Below are 15956 nucleotides of genomic sequence, written 5' to 3'. Positions count from 1 at the left end.
CTTCTTCTTCTTCTTCTTCTTCTTCTTCTTCTTCTTCTTCTTCTTCTTCTTCTTCTTCTTCTTCTTCTTCTTCTTCTTCTTCTTCTTCTTCTTCTGGGACAGCGCAGCTGATACACCGACTAGACTCTGGCCAAAGGATGTAGACTAGAGGCCCGCCCATCCGAGATCTGGGGCTGACAAGAGCGGGTCCTTATAGGGAGAGACTTCAAAGGCTGCCTCCCAACGGGTGAAGCATTGGTTTTCCTTGTCTACTGTCATGTTACTGTTGTGGGGCTTCAAGAAAGGGGGGTCTTCGGGATATTGTCGAGCATGCTCATCAAGAGGCGCATCGTTATATTGGTTCAGAGTCAGGCAGCATAGCGACGGATATACCCATAGACAGATTATGACCGATTAAAGATCCCTTCATGATGGCGGCGACAAGTTTTAGGGGTGTCCGAATTATGCTTTTGCCAACTGCTCGTCACGGAGAGAACATCTAGTCTGAGATAGCCTCCCATAAGTTTTTTTTTTTTTTCCCACAGCGACGAGAAAGAAAGAGGAAAAGAAACAAGATCAAAAAAAGGAAACAAAAAAGAGGAAATGTTCCCTTCCGCCATGCTTGCCTTTTCCATTTCCACCACTTGTTCCATTTTTGATGCAGCAGCCCGTTACCGCCAAATTGTACAAGAAAGGAGCAGTTTTCCGCGGTACACCGGGCTGTATCTGCATCCCATTTGCCTCCGGACACAGTCTTTGCTCTCAAAATTCCGAGCCAGGGTACGTACAACAAGCCAATCTTTTACCTCCAACTACCGCGGATTCACCGTCGTGTCGTTTACCTAGATCTTACCTATTCGCCAACCAGGCAAACTTTTTCTTGGCCGACTCCGCCGCCCCCCCGCCGGTCGTGGGCTCAACCTGAACACTGCGTTGGTAAAGATCCTGTCCGACAGGCGAGATTAGCAATGCATCCTCAGACAAGGGAACCAGAAAGAGAGAGAGAGAGAGAGAGAGAGAGAGAGAGAGATCCTACCTCTTCATCGGTGGATATCCGGCAATCTAGGATCAGCTCCCTGCAGGCTTCGTGGCGCTGCAGGTTCGGGTACGGCTGGCCCTGGCTCTTCATGATGGGCAGCAGGACCTCGCCGAGCACCTCGAACTTCTTCCAGTTGATGCGGTCGCCGCCGGGCCCCACAAAGGTCTTGCTCCCCTCCTCGGCCGAGACCAGGTCGCGCCTGTGCAGGGGCATGAAGGGGATGCGCGGCAGGGGCGAGTTCTCCCAGGCGAGCCGGTAGGCGAAGTGGCTCTTTTGGGTGCCCATCAGCAGCACCAGGCCGGCGAACCGCTTCTGCACTTCCGGCGAGACCAGCGCGCGGGTCTGGGCGAGGCGGTGGATGGAGGTGCCATTGATGCCCGCCAGCACGGCGGCCAGGCCGTTGTAGTTGTTCATCTGGCGCAGCTTCTGGGCGACCTGCATGAACTTCTCGAGGCAGGGGGCGCGGTGCTTGGCCTTGTCCCGGATCAGGATCATGTTGGCCACCCACTGGGCGACGTGGTTGAAGTGGGCGACCATGCGGTTCATGTTCCTGAGCTGCCGGCACTTCTCCTTCTGCTCGTGCGAGAGGCTGACGTGGCGCACCATGTCGCGGATGCGGATCGAGCTGAACATGACCCAGTCTATCCGCGTCATCTCGTCCGCGACCTCCTCGACGTCAAGCTCCATGAACTGGTGGTACCTGAACTTGTTGAGGGGGAGGACGGGCGCGGGCACGAGGGTGGCCGCTTCGGCCTCGTAGTCTTCGACCGAATGGAACTGGAGCCGGGCCGGTCCGCGAGGGGGGCCGCGGCCCTCGATGCCGGACAGGTCGGAGCTCTGCGACGCGCGCCGCTGGCTTGGTGCTACTGCTACTGCTGCTGCTGCTGCTGCTGCTGCTGCGCCCGGCTCGTCCAGCTGCAAGGAGCTCATCGACTCGGTCATGCCTCGCACCCTTTGTCCGGCGGCGGAAGCGGGCTCCTTGCTCTCGTTCTCGTCCGGCGGATCCGAGTTCGCCCACCCGGTATCGTCGTCCACCGTGACCTTCTGGTCGAGGTGCATCCGCATCTGCTGCGCGGCCGCGAGGAAGACTGGCTCCCTCGCGAGCTGCTGGATCAGCTCCTCCAGACTGTTCCTCGTCGCCGACCTGGCAAAGTCTCCGGGGTACAGGGAGAGCCACTTGGCCACCACTTCGATCGTGCGCATCTGCGCCTCTACCTTGATCAGGTGCTCCATCGTCCGGTCGTTCCGCAACTGGTCCAGCCGTGCGCGGATTGCCGTGAGCAGCGCGGAAGGAGCAGCGAACTTGCGGTACAGGCATAGAAAGATATCGGCAAAACTGTGATCGGCTTTCGACATCTTGGGGGCGAGAAGCCTGTCGACGAGCTCGTCAAAGGTGACGCCCGTCACCTTGGCCTGCCTGTCACTGCCGTCATCGCTCCGCCGCCGGGTCGAGGCGCCCTCGGAGAACTGGTCGCCGTCGGATTCGTCGACGTCGAGGAAGCTCTCGCCCCCCCCGTTTAGCCGGATGCCTGGGGTCCGCAGCATGCTCGACAACGTCTGCTGCTTGCCGTCCTCGGGGATGGCGGCGGCGCTGCCGGAGCTCAGGTTACTGCCGGAAGCGGCGCTCTGGTAATCCGGTCTCGGCGATCTCGAAGCCGATCCTCTGTGCTGACTCTCGTGGGAAGGCTGCGGGAAGCCGCGCAGGAGCGAGAAGTCGGAGCTGGCCCTGCTGTGTTTACTGTGCTGACTGATTGGGCGTCCGTTATGGAGGTCCGTGGGCGCGTCAAGGTTCGCCGTCGAAGCAGCACGCCTCCTGGGACCCGAGCCCTCGGGCTTGTCTGATTGCGTTCGTTAGTCACCTCTCGCAGCGGATTTGCAGAACCAGGACCCCCGCCGGGGGCCGGGGGAGGAGGAAGAAGGTGGGTTAGACAAAAGGGAGATAGAGGCTCGAGACCGTATTCTCAGCCAGCTTGCGATAGTTAATCGATTGGGACGACGAGGACGCTCACCTCTCCGGTTGGCGAGTGCAGCTCTCAGCATGGCCTGGAGGCACTCACGGGCGCTGGCTGGCGCGTTGGACGCGGTCCTGAAGTGGCCCGCGCAAGTAGCAAATGCCGATGCGAGCCCGGCGAGATCTGGGTGTCGTAGGTCGTCGGGCGTGTCACACTTGGTGGCGACGAGGACGGTGGGCAGGGAGGAATTCGCGAGGGCAGCTGGGTCAATGACCAATGAGCATGGGCGCGCGACGGCTCGCCGGGCTCGGTTGGGAGACAGAGAGACGAGACTCACCCATAATCGGGGGCACCTCCCGCATACTCGCTTCGTTCACGGCGTCGTACAGGATCATTGCGCCGTCCATGCGGGGCACCGAGTGACCTCCGATCTGCTTCGGCCAGTGCACGGGCTGGTTCGGGTCCAGCTCGATGCCCTCGAGATCGAGCTCGACGAGGGTGACGAGGTGGCTCGCGCCGTCGAGCTCGTGGCGGAGGGTCGTGATGTTCGAGCTTGACGGCCTGGGGGTCCGGCGCAGGTGTTGTATGAAGGTGGATTTGCCGACGCCTACGGCGCCAATGACGGCGATGTTGATGGGCTCCATGTCGTTGCGGGCATGCTCAAACTGGACCAGAGAAAAATTGAGAAAACGGTCAGCCCCGGAGGTCCTTCTCCTTCTCCTTCTCCTTCTCCTTCTCCTTCTCCTTCTTTTTCTCGGGCGCGTCTTGGAGATGGCATTGTGGCCGCGACTCGACAGCCGCGCGCTGTTTCCCTTGCACTCCAAGCGGCGGGGATTATATAAAAAACAAGGACGGGCAGCGTACCCAGGGGGTCGGATTGGTATGGCTCAGAGACTCTTTCCGTGGCGGGATCCACGGTTGTCGCTCCTCGTTACGGTGGCCAGCACTCGTCGTCGGGGCGGTCGACGCGCCGGGTTGGGGGGGCGCGGGACGGGAATGGGATTGCGGCTGCGGCTGCGGCTGCGGCTGCGAATGTGGATGGGAATGAGGGTGAGCAGGATGGGGCTCGGAGACGGCGACGGGGACGGGGACGGGGACGGGGTCGGGGTCGGGATTGTGGTAGCGAAGGAAAAACGGGTCGTCGACGATCGAAGCGAAGGAATCCCTGGTGCCGGCGACGGGAGGGTCGTCGACGAGCAAGAAAGTGCTTTCGGAGCCAGCGATGGAGGAAAGCTGTCCGGATGGCGGAGCCAAGTCTGGTTCGCCTGTTCTCCCCGTCGCAGCTGCTGCATCAGCGCCAGCAGCTCCCGGCGGGGTACTGGCCGGCAGCACGGGCTCAGAGAGCTGCGGCAGCGCTGCCCCGGGACGGTCTGACACGGCCTGGTGAGTCTGTGCCCACATGGCTAACCCGAGAGCATGGCGGCGCGCAGAGACAGCAAAATCATACCGCTGCACCGACGACCCGGGTTGGGGATTGGGAGGGGAAAATTGCGGACCGGGGATGGAGATGGCAATCTCTTTTCTTCTTTTGTGAGAGAGGTCGAAAGTCCAGGGCCGCCCCAGTGCGTCAAATTGAACGAATTCAGCAATCGGGTCGGATTGGAGTTTGGGTTAGACTCCTGTCAGGGTCAGGGTCGCCCTGGGGCCCATTCGGTAGGGTACCGGTAACTTGTCGGGGTCGCCGCGAGGCCGGGGCACAGCTCCCTCCATCCCCCGGGCCAGCACCTACCCAAGTTTGTAATCCGCACATAACCTTCATTATCCAATCCGTACATCCATACCTAGCACTCATCACCTAATTAGTGTAGAGCCCGCGCACAAACAGAAACTCGCCCAACAAAGGGTAATTGGCAATACAGGTCCGCTGTCGTCTGCCATCGTTGGGTAATTCTCCCGCGGACGGAAAACAGTCAACTACTTGCAGCATGTTGTCAATTCCCCTGCTCCGAGCCCAGTGAACCATGCAGCAAGCACAGGCCGCGCCGGGTCCGAGATGCGTGGTCCTGCAGAGTGCCGCAGCAAGTAGTGTGTAGTGTAGCACCCGGCTCCGGAAACGTGTCTCGACAAATTTTGCTGCCGGGCAGGCTCGGCCGCTTGTTTGCAGAGAGCTCCCCTCAGAGGTCAAGGTTGATAAAAAGCGGGGGCCCAAGTTCGGTCAGGTCCGAGTCTTGGCTGCTCTCGATATGGTACGGCCGCAGTTTTACGTTTCCATTCTACAGGTGTCCTGCAGGTGACGACTGCGTGTCCCGTAGGGTATTTACAAAGTAATCCAAGTGATGTAGGTGGAATTCGCTAACGAAGTTCAACCACTATGTACATGTACACAACAGATTACTGTGTACTCCGTACGGAGTACTACACCACGCTAATAACGCGGTATGGTTTCTGGGGCTTGTGGGGGCACACCTAGCTCGAAGAAGACGGTGGGTCTCCAGAATTGCTTGTTGAGCCAAGGCTTACCTTCCCTGCACGAATTCCGATGCCAAGAAACCAACGAAGCTGAGAAGGAAAGAACTCGAACAAACAAGGGCTGTTTTCTGTTAGTCCCGCCTCCCCTTATCTAAACTGTCCGCTTTTCCGATGTAACAGGAAAGCGATAGAAGTCGGCATTGCAATGACGCGAGATGATCAACAGTCGGTCCTGGCAAGGCTGATCGTTTTGCTGAGACAGCATGTCCAAGTTCCGCTGAGACAAGGTGTCCAAGTTCGATAGTCCGACATACTCACTTGACGATGGCATCATGGGGGATGATGCTGATCATTGACGGGAATAACTATCAGCACTGCTTAAGGTATCATCAGGCTCCTTGCGCACCCGAGTCTGGCGCAGCCTCTCAGGACACGAGACTGGCCCGCCAAACGGCGCCGAGGGAAGCACAGCTCGGGTCAGCACAGCACGGCACGGCAATTCAGGTGCGTACGGGCAGCTACGGTCAATGTCAGTTCGAACTACCAGGTCATTTGTGTGTGACTTGATTCGTAGACGCACAGCTGCACCAGTCATGCATCTTGGCATCGGTGATGCCTTGAAACTTCGGTACTTTGAAGAATCTGGCTGACCTTGACGCTTTCCCTAGGCCGGGGGCCCTTCTTCCGTTTGAAGATCAGTATGTGATTGTTCGTATGTATGTATGCGCATACGTAAAGAACACTCATCTCCGCGTCCTCGAACCCAGCTACCGTCACCCGAGACATTTACAGCTCCTACTCTGGAGCACTGCTGCTGCTGCTGCCCGAAGGTCCTTGGTCCGGCTGCGTTGATCACACCCAAGGTTGGAAAGCGCACAAAAAAAAAAAAAAAAAAGGGTCGGGGGCCAAGTCGGGCTCATGGCGTTTGTGCCAAAGCCATATATCCCATCTGATCTCTCTCTCATCTCGGCCGGCTGTCAGATGGCGGCCGGCTTTAGCTCCGCTTATGTGTTGGCATGCATGCGACGTCCCGCCGTCTATGTAATCCGTACACAAGCAGAGGCTCCCCTATTTCCCTGTGTACAAAATACGCACAACGGACTTCTTGGTACCGCAGTAACTAGTGGGCACGATGCATTGGGTCCACACGACACTTCGCTAGTACACCCAACCTAATCCAGACACTAGCACCTGGTCCCTGGTCCCGATCGAGCTCGACACACGAGTTGACACACGAAGCGGTCGCGCGCACAAGGTCAAGATGGACCATCATCCATGATCATCCATGTTGGTCTCTGGCACGCTGACCCTATTAAAGAAATGGCTCGGTTGTAAAGGCAGTCCGGGCCCATTCGCGGGGCATTGACGACGTGCATGTACACTACGGAGCAGTTAGTGGATGTATGTAACTAGCTCCAAAGCGCGCTGGGTCGTTTGCAATCAAGTGACCAGTCCACTCGTCAACTCTTACACCGTCGTGTAGTCGCTTGCGTCCAGAACCCTGGAGCGCCACACCCCCCCTCTGGGGGGGCCAACCGTAGATGGCACAAGCTTCCTGGTCCAGCATCGGACGATCAAATCGGGCATCTGATCAACTCTATCCATCGCCAATGCAACGCTGCATCTCCTGGCGTGTTTCTTCAGTCTTGTCTTGCTTCCCGTTGGCTGTACTCCGTACATACACTACTATGTAGTACATATACACAATAACCGGCGCTGGCGAACCATGGGACCCCGATCTGGGGTTCGACTAGCCCCCCCCCCCCCCCCCCAAATTCAACGGTCGTGTGCCCTGCAACCCTCGCTGGGCTCTCGACAAGGGGGTGCCGGTGCGTGGTGTGCAGGCGGAATATTTATTCCAATGTCCAGAAATATACGTATCCCCCCTCTTTCTCCCCTCTAGGATCAACCTACGCACACAACACCCGCACACACACACACATCTGTCAACCCCGAACCCTTTTCTCGTCATCCCAGCCCATCCGGAGCCGCGTTGCCGTAGTGTTATATCTCGGTCGTGCTGTAGGTGCGCTTCGCCCCGTAAAGGAACTGCGACTACTGCGGCCCGAGACAACAACGCCGCCCCGGGTCTACTCCTCACGCCACTATCCGGAAACCTGGCAGGCCCCGGTTCCTAAGGGAGAGAGATGCAAAAAAATTGAGCTCGAAGCATCGTTCCGAAGAGCCGCTAGCCTACGGTGTACCTTGGGCCAAGGCCGGGCCCCGATTTTCTTTTCTTTTTTCTTTTCTTTTTTCTTTTCTTTTTTCTTTTTCTTTTTACTGGACATTCTCTGTGAAGGGCACCCCCCCCGGCGCTCTTCAAGACCTTGATGTCCAGACGGCCATGCAATACAGAATGAACTACACCAGGGGGCCGGCCCCAGGAGGCCACGGACTGGGCGCGAAATCGTACAAGGCGCCAACCAGTGTCCCGGAGGGACATTTCGATCCTGACGAGCTCACTCGCCGTCTATACCTCGTGTTGGCGGAGCAGAAAGCACAGGCGGAACGGAGGCGGAAGGCTCGCAGCGATGCAGCAACCAGGAAAGACGGCCGGGAGCATGCTTCCGGCGCGAGGCACCGGGAAGCACGGCAGAAACACGCCGAACCGTCCGCGGACTCCGTCGCGGAGCCGAGGAGGACGGAGTTGGCTGAGGACCAGCCGGTGGCGGGCGCCGTCCGGGCTTCGGACATACAGCCCGGGGCATACCATCACGTCCCGAAAGAAGCGGCCAGGCAATTCACTAGGACGACTACGGTGGGAAGCATGCGGGACGGCAACCTAGTCCACAGACTCTCCAAGCACGCTCTCAAATTCCGCCTGGAGGGGGGCCCTCCTCCAGCGACGCGCCCGGGCGCCGCCGGGAACAGCGCCCGCGACCCGGCCCCCGCGCCCCAGCAAACCGACACGCAGCGGGACGGGGTCCTCCTCCTCGAGCGCGACAGCCAGTCCCGGCGCGCGCCCGCCCCGGAAGAGGGGCCCGCGCGGCCCGACCGCGTATGGGGTGAGCCGACGGGCAGGCAACCTCCCGCCGCCGCCGCCGCCGCCGCGGCGGCGGCCTGGCGGCGCAACAGCACGGGCGGCGTTGCCGCCGATCCGTCGGCATCCTCGTCGGCCGCAGACGAGCGCGCGGGGGCCCGGCGCTCCCTGCTCGCCGCGGCGGCCGCCCCGGACACCCTCGTCATGGACACGCTCCTGGAAGACGTGCCGCCGCCGTTTCCGCGGGCCGAGTACGGGCGCGTCGACTGGACGCAGAGCGACGAGCCGCCGGCGCCGCTGTCGCCGACGCACGTCATTCCCGCGGACGGCGACGACAATGCGAATGCGAATCGTAATATTCATCGCGCTGTTGCTACCCCCCGGAGCGGGCCCCGGTTGTTGCTGCTCTCGCCGCTGCTGCGCAAGGCCGATTCGCTCTGGACGCTGAAGGGCCGGCGCCGGGAGAGCAAGGACTCGTCGGGGAGCGGTGGGACGGGCGGCGGCGGCGGCGGCAGCGGACTAGAGGATACCAGGGAGGCGGCGCAGTCGCCTACTACGCCGACGACGCCTACCGCGGGCAAGGGCGGTAAGGGATTCTTTGGGAGGTTCAAGCGTTAGCCTCTGGAAGGGAGGATGGGTTATTATTGCCGAAGGGCGGGTTATGGTGGATTATAAGAGACGACGGAGATGGACTTACCTGCGTGGTGCCGCCAACGAATGTAGATGTGTAGTAATGCTAATTAACCTGACGATTACGCGTCCTGCTATGGAGCGCGGAGCTTCGTGAGAAGGTCATCCACATGGGACGCTCTTCTAAGTCCCCTCCGATTCCTTCAAGATAGTCCACATCCTCTTGGGTTCCCTTGTTCCTCTATTCCCTTTCCCTTCAACGAGCACGTCGACACCCAGCAGCACACCACCTTATGAATTTTGCAATTGCAAGGCCGGAGAAACGGTTACCAGGGCCCGCCGGCGGCTATCGGCCACCCTCCTCTCTCAGCAATCGCTCAATCTGTTTCGTCTCTTCCGCAACCACCTCCTCCCTGACCTTGTCGATACTCTCCGTTCTCTTATTCAGAAGGAGCTTGACGAGCTCGCAGAACTCGCGCACCCCGTCGCCCGTGTCGCTCGGGTCCGTCCTCGCCTTGCGCAGCGCTTCGACACCTCTCCGCAGCCCGACGTCTTTGGTCCACGGCTGCTGTCTGTTCCTCGCCATGTTGCCGCCATCCTTGATCCATGGCTGCTGTCTATTCCGGCCCATGTTGGCCGCGTTCCCGCCCGGCGGGTCGGGCGCGTCCGAGGGCGGCAAGGTCATCTCTTGTATGCGGGTCAGTTCCGCGGCGAGAGAAGAATATTTTTTGAAGAGATGCTGAAAGGTGTCGCGGTGCTCGAGAAGGATACTGTAGGGATCGGCGGAGTCGGAGTCGGGTGGCCGGGCATTGTTTAGAGCAGACGGTGGTTCGGCTTTCGGAGGGTCGGGCGGGTGATTCTCCTTGTGTTGCTTGTTGCACGCGACAGAGCAACTGCGGAGCGACGGTCAGCACTGCGGATGGCGGGGCCAGAGAAGAGGGGTGACGAACTATGGCAACAAGCACCTGGGACACTTGTACTTGCCCGGCTGCGTGCCGCACACGCCGCAAACCTTGGGACCCGGCCCTTTTTGCGGAGGAAAAGGATCGGCCTCTGGCCCCGAGGTCGTATCTGTGGCGGCGGGATCTGATGCGGGCGGCGCGGTCCGTTCGGGTGAAGAGGCACCGAGCATCGTCGACTGCAGGGCAGGGTTGCTGCCCTCTGCGATAGGCATGTCCGACAAACTGGGATCGCTGTTGCCCTCCTGTCCCAGACTCATTGCTGTTCTGTTGCTTCTTCAATCGCGCCCTCGACAGATCAAATAATGGGACTCCGCTCTGCGCTGTAGGTGGTGCTGTAATGAAGCAGCAGTTCCATGCACCCGCGATTGTTGGCACCAATCAGACTCGCAATTGGCCAATTTGACTGCTTCTCTCTGACTTGGTACCCTGCAAAGTATCCTGACCTTCTGCTGGTCTGCAACCTCGAATTATGACGCTGCGTCTTTGTAGGTACCTTGCTTTGAACTGTTAATTCGGTTCGTCGATGCGCATGCGAAACATTTGATTTGCAGGCACCAACGGTTTGGCTATTCTGAACAGCAGCAACCCGCAAGGTGCAAGGTGCCGACAAAAAATTTGGGGCCAAGGTTGCTATGACGCAAAAAAACCAAGGGTCTGTGGGTCCCTGGTGGGCGTTAACGTTAGCGGATTGAAGCGGTTTGTCAGCGCCGCAATGCCGAAGGCGCCATGCAGCAAAAGTTAAGAGAGACTCGCCGCACTTCGCCGAAATGTTTGCTCCGTCCTCTGAACTTCGCTCTCGCATCAACCTCGGTAACCTACAGTAGCACACTTTATCGGATGACACTCCACGATGCCGTCAAGCAAACTACTACGAGGATGCAGGCCTCTGGCCTCCCGCCCTACGCGGGCCCTCAAGCCGACGACATGCCTCCGCCTTCAACAGAGCACAGCAGCGTCCGTTAGACAAGCCCACACCGGGCAAGGCCGTCTCCTCTCGCCCAGTACAAGCTCTTCCGTTCGCCCACGCCTCACACCGTCTCAGCCGCAACCATGGCGAGCCCTCCTTCCCAAAACCGCCCGCCGCACCATCTTCATCCAGACCGAGAACACGCCGAACCCAGACGCTCTCAAGTTCCTCCCGAACCACCGGATCCTCCCGGAGAGCGTGAGCTCGCCCTTCATTGAATACCTCAACCCACGCTCGACCATCGCGCCGCCGTACCCGTCCCCGCTGGCGGCACAGCTCATGAATATCGACGGCGTGACGTCCGTCTTCTACGGCGCCGACTTCATCACCGTCACCAAGGCCGCCGACGCCAACTGGGCGCACATCCGGCCCGAGGTGTTTGCGCTCATCACCGAGGCCATCACGTCGGGCCAGCCCATCGTCAACGTGGCGGAGCGCAGGGAAGGCTCCCCCGCCTCCTCCGGCGGCGCCGGCGCCGCGGGGGTTGCGAAGGAGGGCGCGGAGGCGGCCGAGCAGGACAGCCTGGCATACGACGAGAACGACAGCGAGGTGGTCGGGATGATCAAGGAGCTGCTCGAGACTCGAGTGCGCCCGGCGATCCAGGAAGACGGTGGGGATATCGAGTTCCGCGGGTTCGAAAACGGCTACGTGCTGCTCAAGTTGCGGGGCGCGTGCAGGACGTGCGACTCGAGCACCGTGACGCTGAAGAATGGCATCGAAGGGATGCTCATGCACTATGTGAGTTTTTTTTTTTTTTTTGTTTTCCCTCTTTCCTCCCTCTCTGTCTTGCCCTTCTGTTGCCCTTACATGGCTTGCTGACTTGTTTGCAGATCGAGGAGGTCAAGGGTGTTCATCAGGTGCTGGACCAGGAAGAGGAGATCGCCATGCAGGAGTTTGCCAAGTTCGAGGAGAAGCTCAAGGCCCAGAAGGGTGAAGTGCCCCCTTCAACCTCGGGCAAAGGGTCGCTTGACTCTGCTTCCGGTTGATGGGGTTGGCTTCACTTCTACGTACCGAGCAGCCCCTGGCATGTACTGTACATGTGTTTCGAAGCATGACACGTTTCGGCATTTGGGATACAAACGGGAAAATAGCCCCCTTGGAAGGTGATGATACTTCATGCCTGCCACCGGGTTTTCAACGCATATTTGCGATTGGGCCTGAAGTCGACTCGTATTCTGCTCTACTAGAAAGGTAAATACCCGGGTTTGAAGAAACAGAGAGCGCGCGGTTGCAGGTCCCGCAAACGTTGCTTCGAAGAGTCCCTTCATGCGCATGTTGATCTGTGATCTCACAGGAGCGCCGTCATCACTGCAGCGCTGGACCGGCAGATAGCCACGGGATGGCACCCTCTCGGGCCTCGGGGTCTCGTCGTGATATTCATGATTGCTTGCCACAATGGTTCTTCTTCCCCACAAACACAGAGAGCGTGGAGTCCCTGTCTGCAGTCATGAAACCGTTCTTCCGGTTCCAAATCTTGCCACAAGAAGAGCCACCGCCGCCAATAGGAGGCTCCCCCCCTGATCAGCGTAGCAGAAGAAGTACCACAGTATCAGTGGAGATGCATGCCAAGCAATCCCTTGGGAGCTGTGTCACCAGCATCAGGTTCGAGTCGCGCAGAGAAGCTGCCCATTAAGACGGATGACAGCAATAGGCGAGTGTCCCACCTCTAGCGACTGCTTTTGACGGTGGTCACTGTCGCAAGAGGGGGCTCCAAAGTTGATGCGTTTCGCTTTGGCTCGCATGCATTCCTGCCTCATGCCCTATTCCCTTTCCGCACCATCAACACCCAGCGACATCCGCAAATAGGTACATTAGGTATGTACAGTACATATATATATACCTTATGTATGTGCATACCTACCCACCTATGTATACAACTACCGATATAAATTCTTCTTGCCCCTTGTCCAGTTCTTGCTCCACAGAAACGCCCTTCGGCCGCCGCTGGGAATCGAGCGAAAATCTGGGGTAACTATCTTAACCTAGGTAGTGAAGCAGGTCCACACACCTACGTATCTTAGGCGCACACACGCGCGCACACGCGCACAATCCCCACAGCTCTTCGGAGCGGGAGAACAACCCCGGCCGTACCACACACGGGCCACGCAGGAACATTGCCAGGTATGTGCAAAGTGATCATCGTATTTGTATCAGTACTTTCTGGTGAAACGGCTGCCCATGACGCTGGTAATGCCCCTGCCGCAAGCAGCAACTCTTTCGCCAGTCTACCCCCAAGGGCATGGATTGTGGAGCCACTGCCCTGTCGGGGCAACGGTGGATAACGTTTGGTGGGAAGCAGCCTGACGTTCCGTAGACATTCCCATAGTGAACGCAAGTGTTACAAGTTGTGTGCTGTTGTGGTGGTCGGATGAATTGCTTCCAAGGATAGCCGGTATTGTGTTGTAGATAGATAACCTACCCGAGATATCTTTGGGAATGTATGTACGGAGTACGAAGTACTGAGGGGCAGGAAACTCCCCAGTCAGCGAGTCGGGTGGCGCTAGTAGAATTCGGGCTGCGCTAAGTTCGGCGGTGGGCGGGCCGAGAGGAAATCTGGGGTTCGAGAATGGTGGGGCCCCGCACTATTTCAGGCCACTCCCAAAAATGAAATACCCGACCGCAGCATCGGCTTTTCCATTCCGCTGGCCAGGAAATGGCCAGCACACGCGGGGCCGATGACGGGGTGTAATTGGCAACTGAAGACCTCGTGATGCCCTTTTTGCAGCGGCCTAGCCTCCACCTGCCACCCACCTTTGCCTTCCCAAGCATCCATGGTTGCCGTGTACTGTAAGCTCGTGCGTCCTGGACGGTATACCGGCACCCTGAGCATTACCTGCCTCTTCTCGAATGTGATCAGCTCTGTTCTCTGGCACCGCTCTCACACCGACCGCTCCGATGACGACCTCATTGCCACGGCTTCGATCTTTTGCGGGGTGGTGGTGGTACACGATGATGCCGTCGCACTGCAGCCGCGGAGGTTTCCTGCCCGGCCCTGGGCGAGTGTGTTTTATGCATCATCTCCATCAACACCGCTATGAAAATTTCATCGTCTTCGGAACAAGACTCGCGTGCACAGCTAGCTTACTGACAATAGGTTCGAGGCAGTGACGTTCATCGACCTCAAAGAAGCCCGGCGAGCGCCGGAAATGTCTTGTGAGGAGGAAGAGCCACTAGATTCGGTGAACTAGGCCCCCTACCGTTTTTGGCCACCTGCAGCCGAGGAAAACGTGCATCTGTGCCGTCTAATAATTTGTGTTTGGAGATGGTTCTTTCTTGGTTATGCACGGCGGCGGCGGACATCAAGCAACCAATACCTGGGCAGCAAACTTCACGGCCAGTGCAGACGTTGGATTTGACAGCTTCTATGAGTATGTAATAACTTACGGAATACCTAGCGCGCTCTACATAGAAGGTATGTATGTACATAACGCGCCTGTTCCTGGCGATCCCAGGCTCCCAAAAGGCATCGATGCACGTGGCGAAACAAGTTTCTTAATCATTCTCGAGGTTGCTTAGAACCCCGTCCCGGCTTGGACCTTAAGTTCTTCTCTCCATTCTGTCCTAATCTGTTAGTTTCGACTGTTTTGCTTTCAATTTAATATTCCATTCATGGGGGCCATGCAGATGAGTGCCCTCCGGTTTCATGTCGACAGAAATACGATACGGCACTTCATCCAATAGCAACTTGTGAGTAAGAAACCGGGAAGCTCTTGCCCCTCCTTCCCCGCCCCGGTATTGAGAGACCCCTGCCAGGCCTACCCTGCCAATTGGGGACCAAGCAAGCAGGGGCCGGGCATGGGCTTCAACTCCGATCTCTCTTAACTAAGTACAGGCACTGTATAGATTGAACCGTGTAAATGCGCGTGTTCCGTACTCACTAGATTGGTGTGAAAAGTGGTGGGAAACTTGTCAATTGTTGACAAGCTGACGTCGCATTATTAGTACGTCAATCGCTCACCTTCCGACGACTTGTTTAAGGCTTTCTTTTGGAAGGATTTCGAACTGCAGAATGGTACCTATAAACTAGGTACTAGGCGCGAAAGAGACATTCATCTGTACACTACTAGTAGGCAGGTAGCAAAGGCGACACCTGAATCGTCCTTTTTCACCTAATCGTATGATGTTGGGCAGCCCTGTGCAACCGAGAAACGGCCGGGTCTGCGGAGCATACGGGAGGGGCTTCCAGGACAGCTGTGCGGGTTGTTCGACCCACGGCCACGAGTAAGGCCGAGGAAAGTACAGATCCGTATCTTACTGTAGATACTTGAACCAAGGGGAGGTTTGAGTTCTAGTGCTGATGAATGGCTCTCGACTTGACCTTAGGTGCCTGTTGAACTTACGAGCCGGATGATGAGACGAAGCTATGACGGTACCGGGTTTGGGTCGGTAATCAAGGACAGAAACTTAGCGGCCCCAGGCACATGGGGTACATGCGTATACAGGATGTATGATCTCAGATGACGACGGCCTTGAATACCTGCTAGGTGAGAAAGGCAGGTGGTACATAGGAGCAGGAGTTTTGTCTCTGCTCAATCATTGGCGTATGTCGTGACTACCTATAGAGTCATTCTGCAAACCGCAACAGCTTTTTTGAGATGCAGAATGCAGGAGTTGCTCTCTTCATGGCATTGACATTTAGTATCCGATGCTTTTCTGAGGAAATGATACTATGGGTGCATGTTCACAGGGCTCGTCACCGAGGTGACCAGTTCTGGAAGCTCTGGGATGTGAGAGGGTTCGGACAGTGCAGGTACTGCGCTGCCACCCCACTGTTGAAATGGAGGTGGCCCCAATTCTTCTGCTTCTGGCCGCTGAGTGGGTGGAAGATGCAACCGGGCGCTTGAGGCCCACTAGACGTGTAAACTAAAAGGTGATGTTGCCGTGCGTCCCAATTGAAAGCTCCTGTGCACCGCACCCGCAGCACCAGGCCATTCTACAAGTATAATCAAGGCGTGGTCTTTTCAATGCCTTCTCTGCCTCCACCACATCTCCCTACCAAAGTACACTAGTGCCCATCGCCGATTTCCGCCCTCCGCCC

At 57.9% G+C, this 15956-nt stretch overlaps 6 protein-coding genes across 6 annotated transcripts in view; 3 read left to right on the top strand and 3 right to left on the bottom strand.

Annotated features, from left to right (window-relative positions):
- The window catches only part of P884DRAFT_256493 (voltage-dependent anion channel), a gene marked incomplete at its 5' end in the record, with an annotated part of 2136 nt that extends 1771 nt beyond the window's left edge, over positions 1–365 (top strand). Inside the window, one exon of the mRNA XM_069441067.1 lies at positions 124–365. Within this exon, the coding sequence (XP_069300289.1) occupies positions 124–148 (25 nt within the window). The remainder of the gene's footprint in view (positions 1–123) is intronic.
- Positions 366–828: 463 nt separating this feature from the next.
- On the bottom strand, positions 829–3614 carry P884DRAFT_297693 (ras guanine nucleotide exchange factor domain-containing protein; the record flags this gene model as incomplete). The annotated part of the gene is made up of 4 exons (XM_069444543.1): positions 829–924; positions 1016–2856; positions 3028–3231; positions 3308–3614. 4 exons carry the CDS (start codon positions 3612–3614, stop codon positions 829–831), a joined length of 2448 nt encoding a protein of 815 aa, XP_069300288.1.
- A 49-nt stretch (positions 3615–3663) lies between these two features.
- P884DRAFT_297692 (uncharacterized protein) lies at positions 3664–4371 on the bottom strand (the record flags this gene model as incomplete). Its single annotated transcript, XM_069444542.1, has 2 exons — positions 3664–3774; positions 3835–4371. The coding sequence occupies 2 exons, from the start codon at positions 4369–4371 to the stop codon at positions 3664–3666; spliced, it is 648 nt and encodes a 215-aa protein (XP_069300287.1).
- A 3364-nt stretch (positions 4372–7735) lies between these two features.
- Positions 7736–8977, top strand: P884DRAFT_267749 (uncharacterized protein; the record flags this gene model as incomplete). The annotated part of the gene is made up of 1 exon (XM_069442139.1): positions 7736–8977. One exon carries the CDS (start codon positions 7736–7738, stop codon positions 8975–8977), a length of 1242 nt encoding a protein of 413 aa, XP_069300286.1.
- Positions 8978–9335: 358 nt separating this feature from the next.
- P884DRAFT_193513 (uncharacterized protein) lies at positions 9336–10208 on the bottom strand (the record flags this gene model as incomplete). The annotated part of the gene is made up of 2 exons (XM_069437764.1): positions 9336–9882; positions 9940–10208. 2 exons carry the CDS (start codon positions 10206–10208, stop codon positions 9336–9338), a joined length of 816 nt encoding a protein of 271 aa, XP_069300285.1.
- Positions 10209–10698: 490 nt separating this feature from the next.
- On the top strand, positions 10699–12188 carry P884DRAFT_283256 (scaffold protein Nfu/NifU N terminal-domain-containing protein). Its single transcript, XM_069443648.1, has 2 exons — positions 10699–11656; positions 11749–12188. Exons 1-2 carry the CDS (start codon positions 10802–10804, stop codon positions 11902–11904), a joined length of 1011 nt encoding a protein of 336 aa, XP_069300284.1. The 5' UTR covers positions 10699–10801; the 3' UTR covers positions 11905–12188.
- The last annotated feature ends 3768 nt before the right edge of the window (positions 12189–15956 follow it).

This window comes from Thermothelomyces heterothallicus (assembly GCF_042370625.1).
Source record: "Thermothelomyces heterothallicus CBS 202.75 unplaced genomic scaffold P884_scaffold_4, whole genome shotgun sequence".
In the NCBI taxonomy this organism is placed as follows: domain Eukaryota; kingdom Fungi; phylum Ascomycota; class Sordariomycetes; order Sordariales; family Chaetomiaceae; genus Thermothelomyces; species Thermothelomyces heterothallicus.
This window is presented reverse-complemented; position numbering and strand designations above follow the sequence as displayed.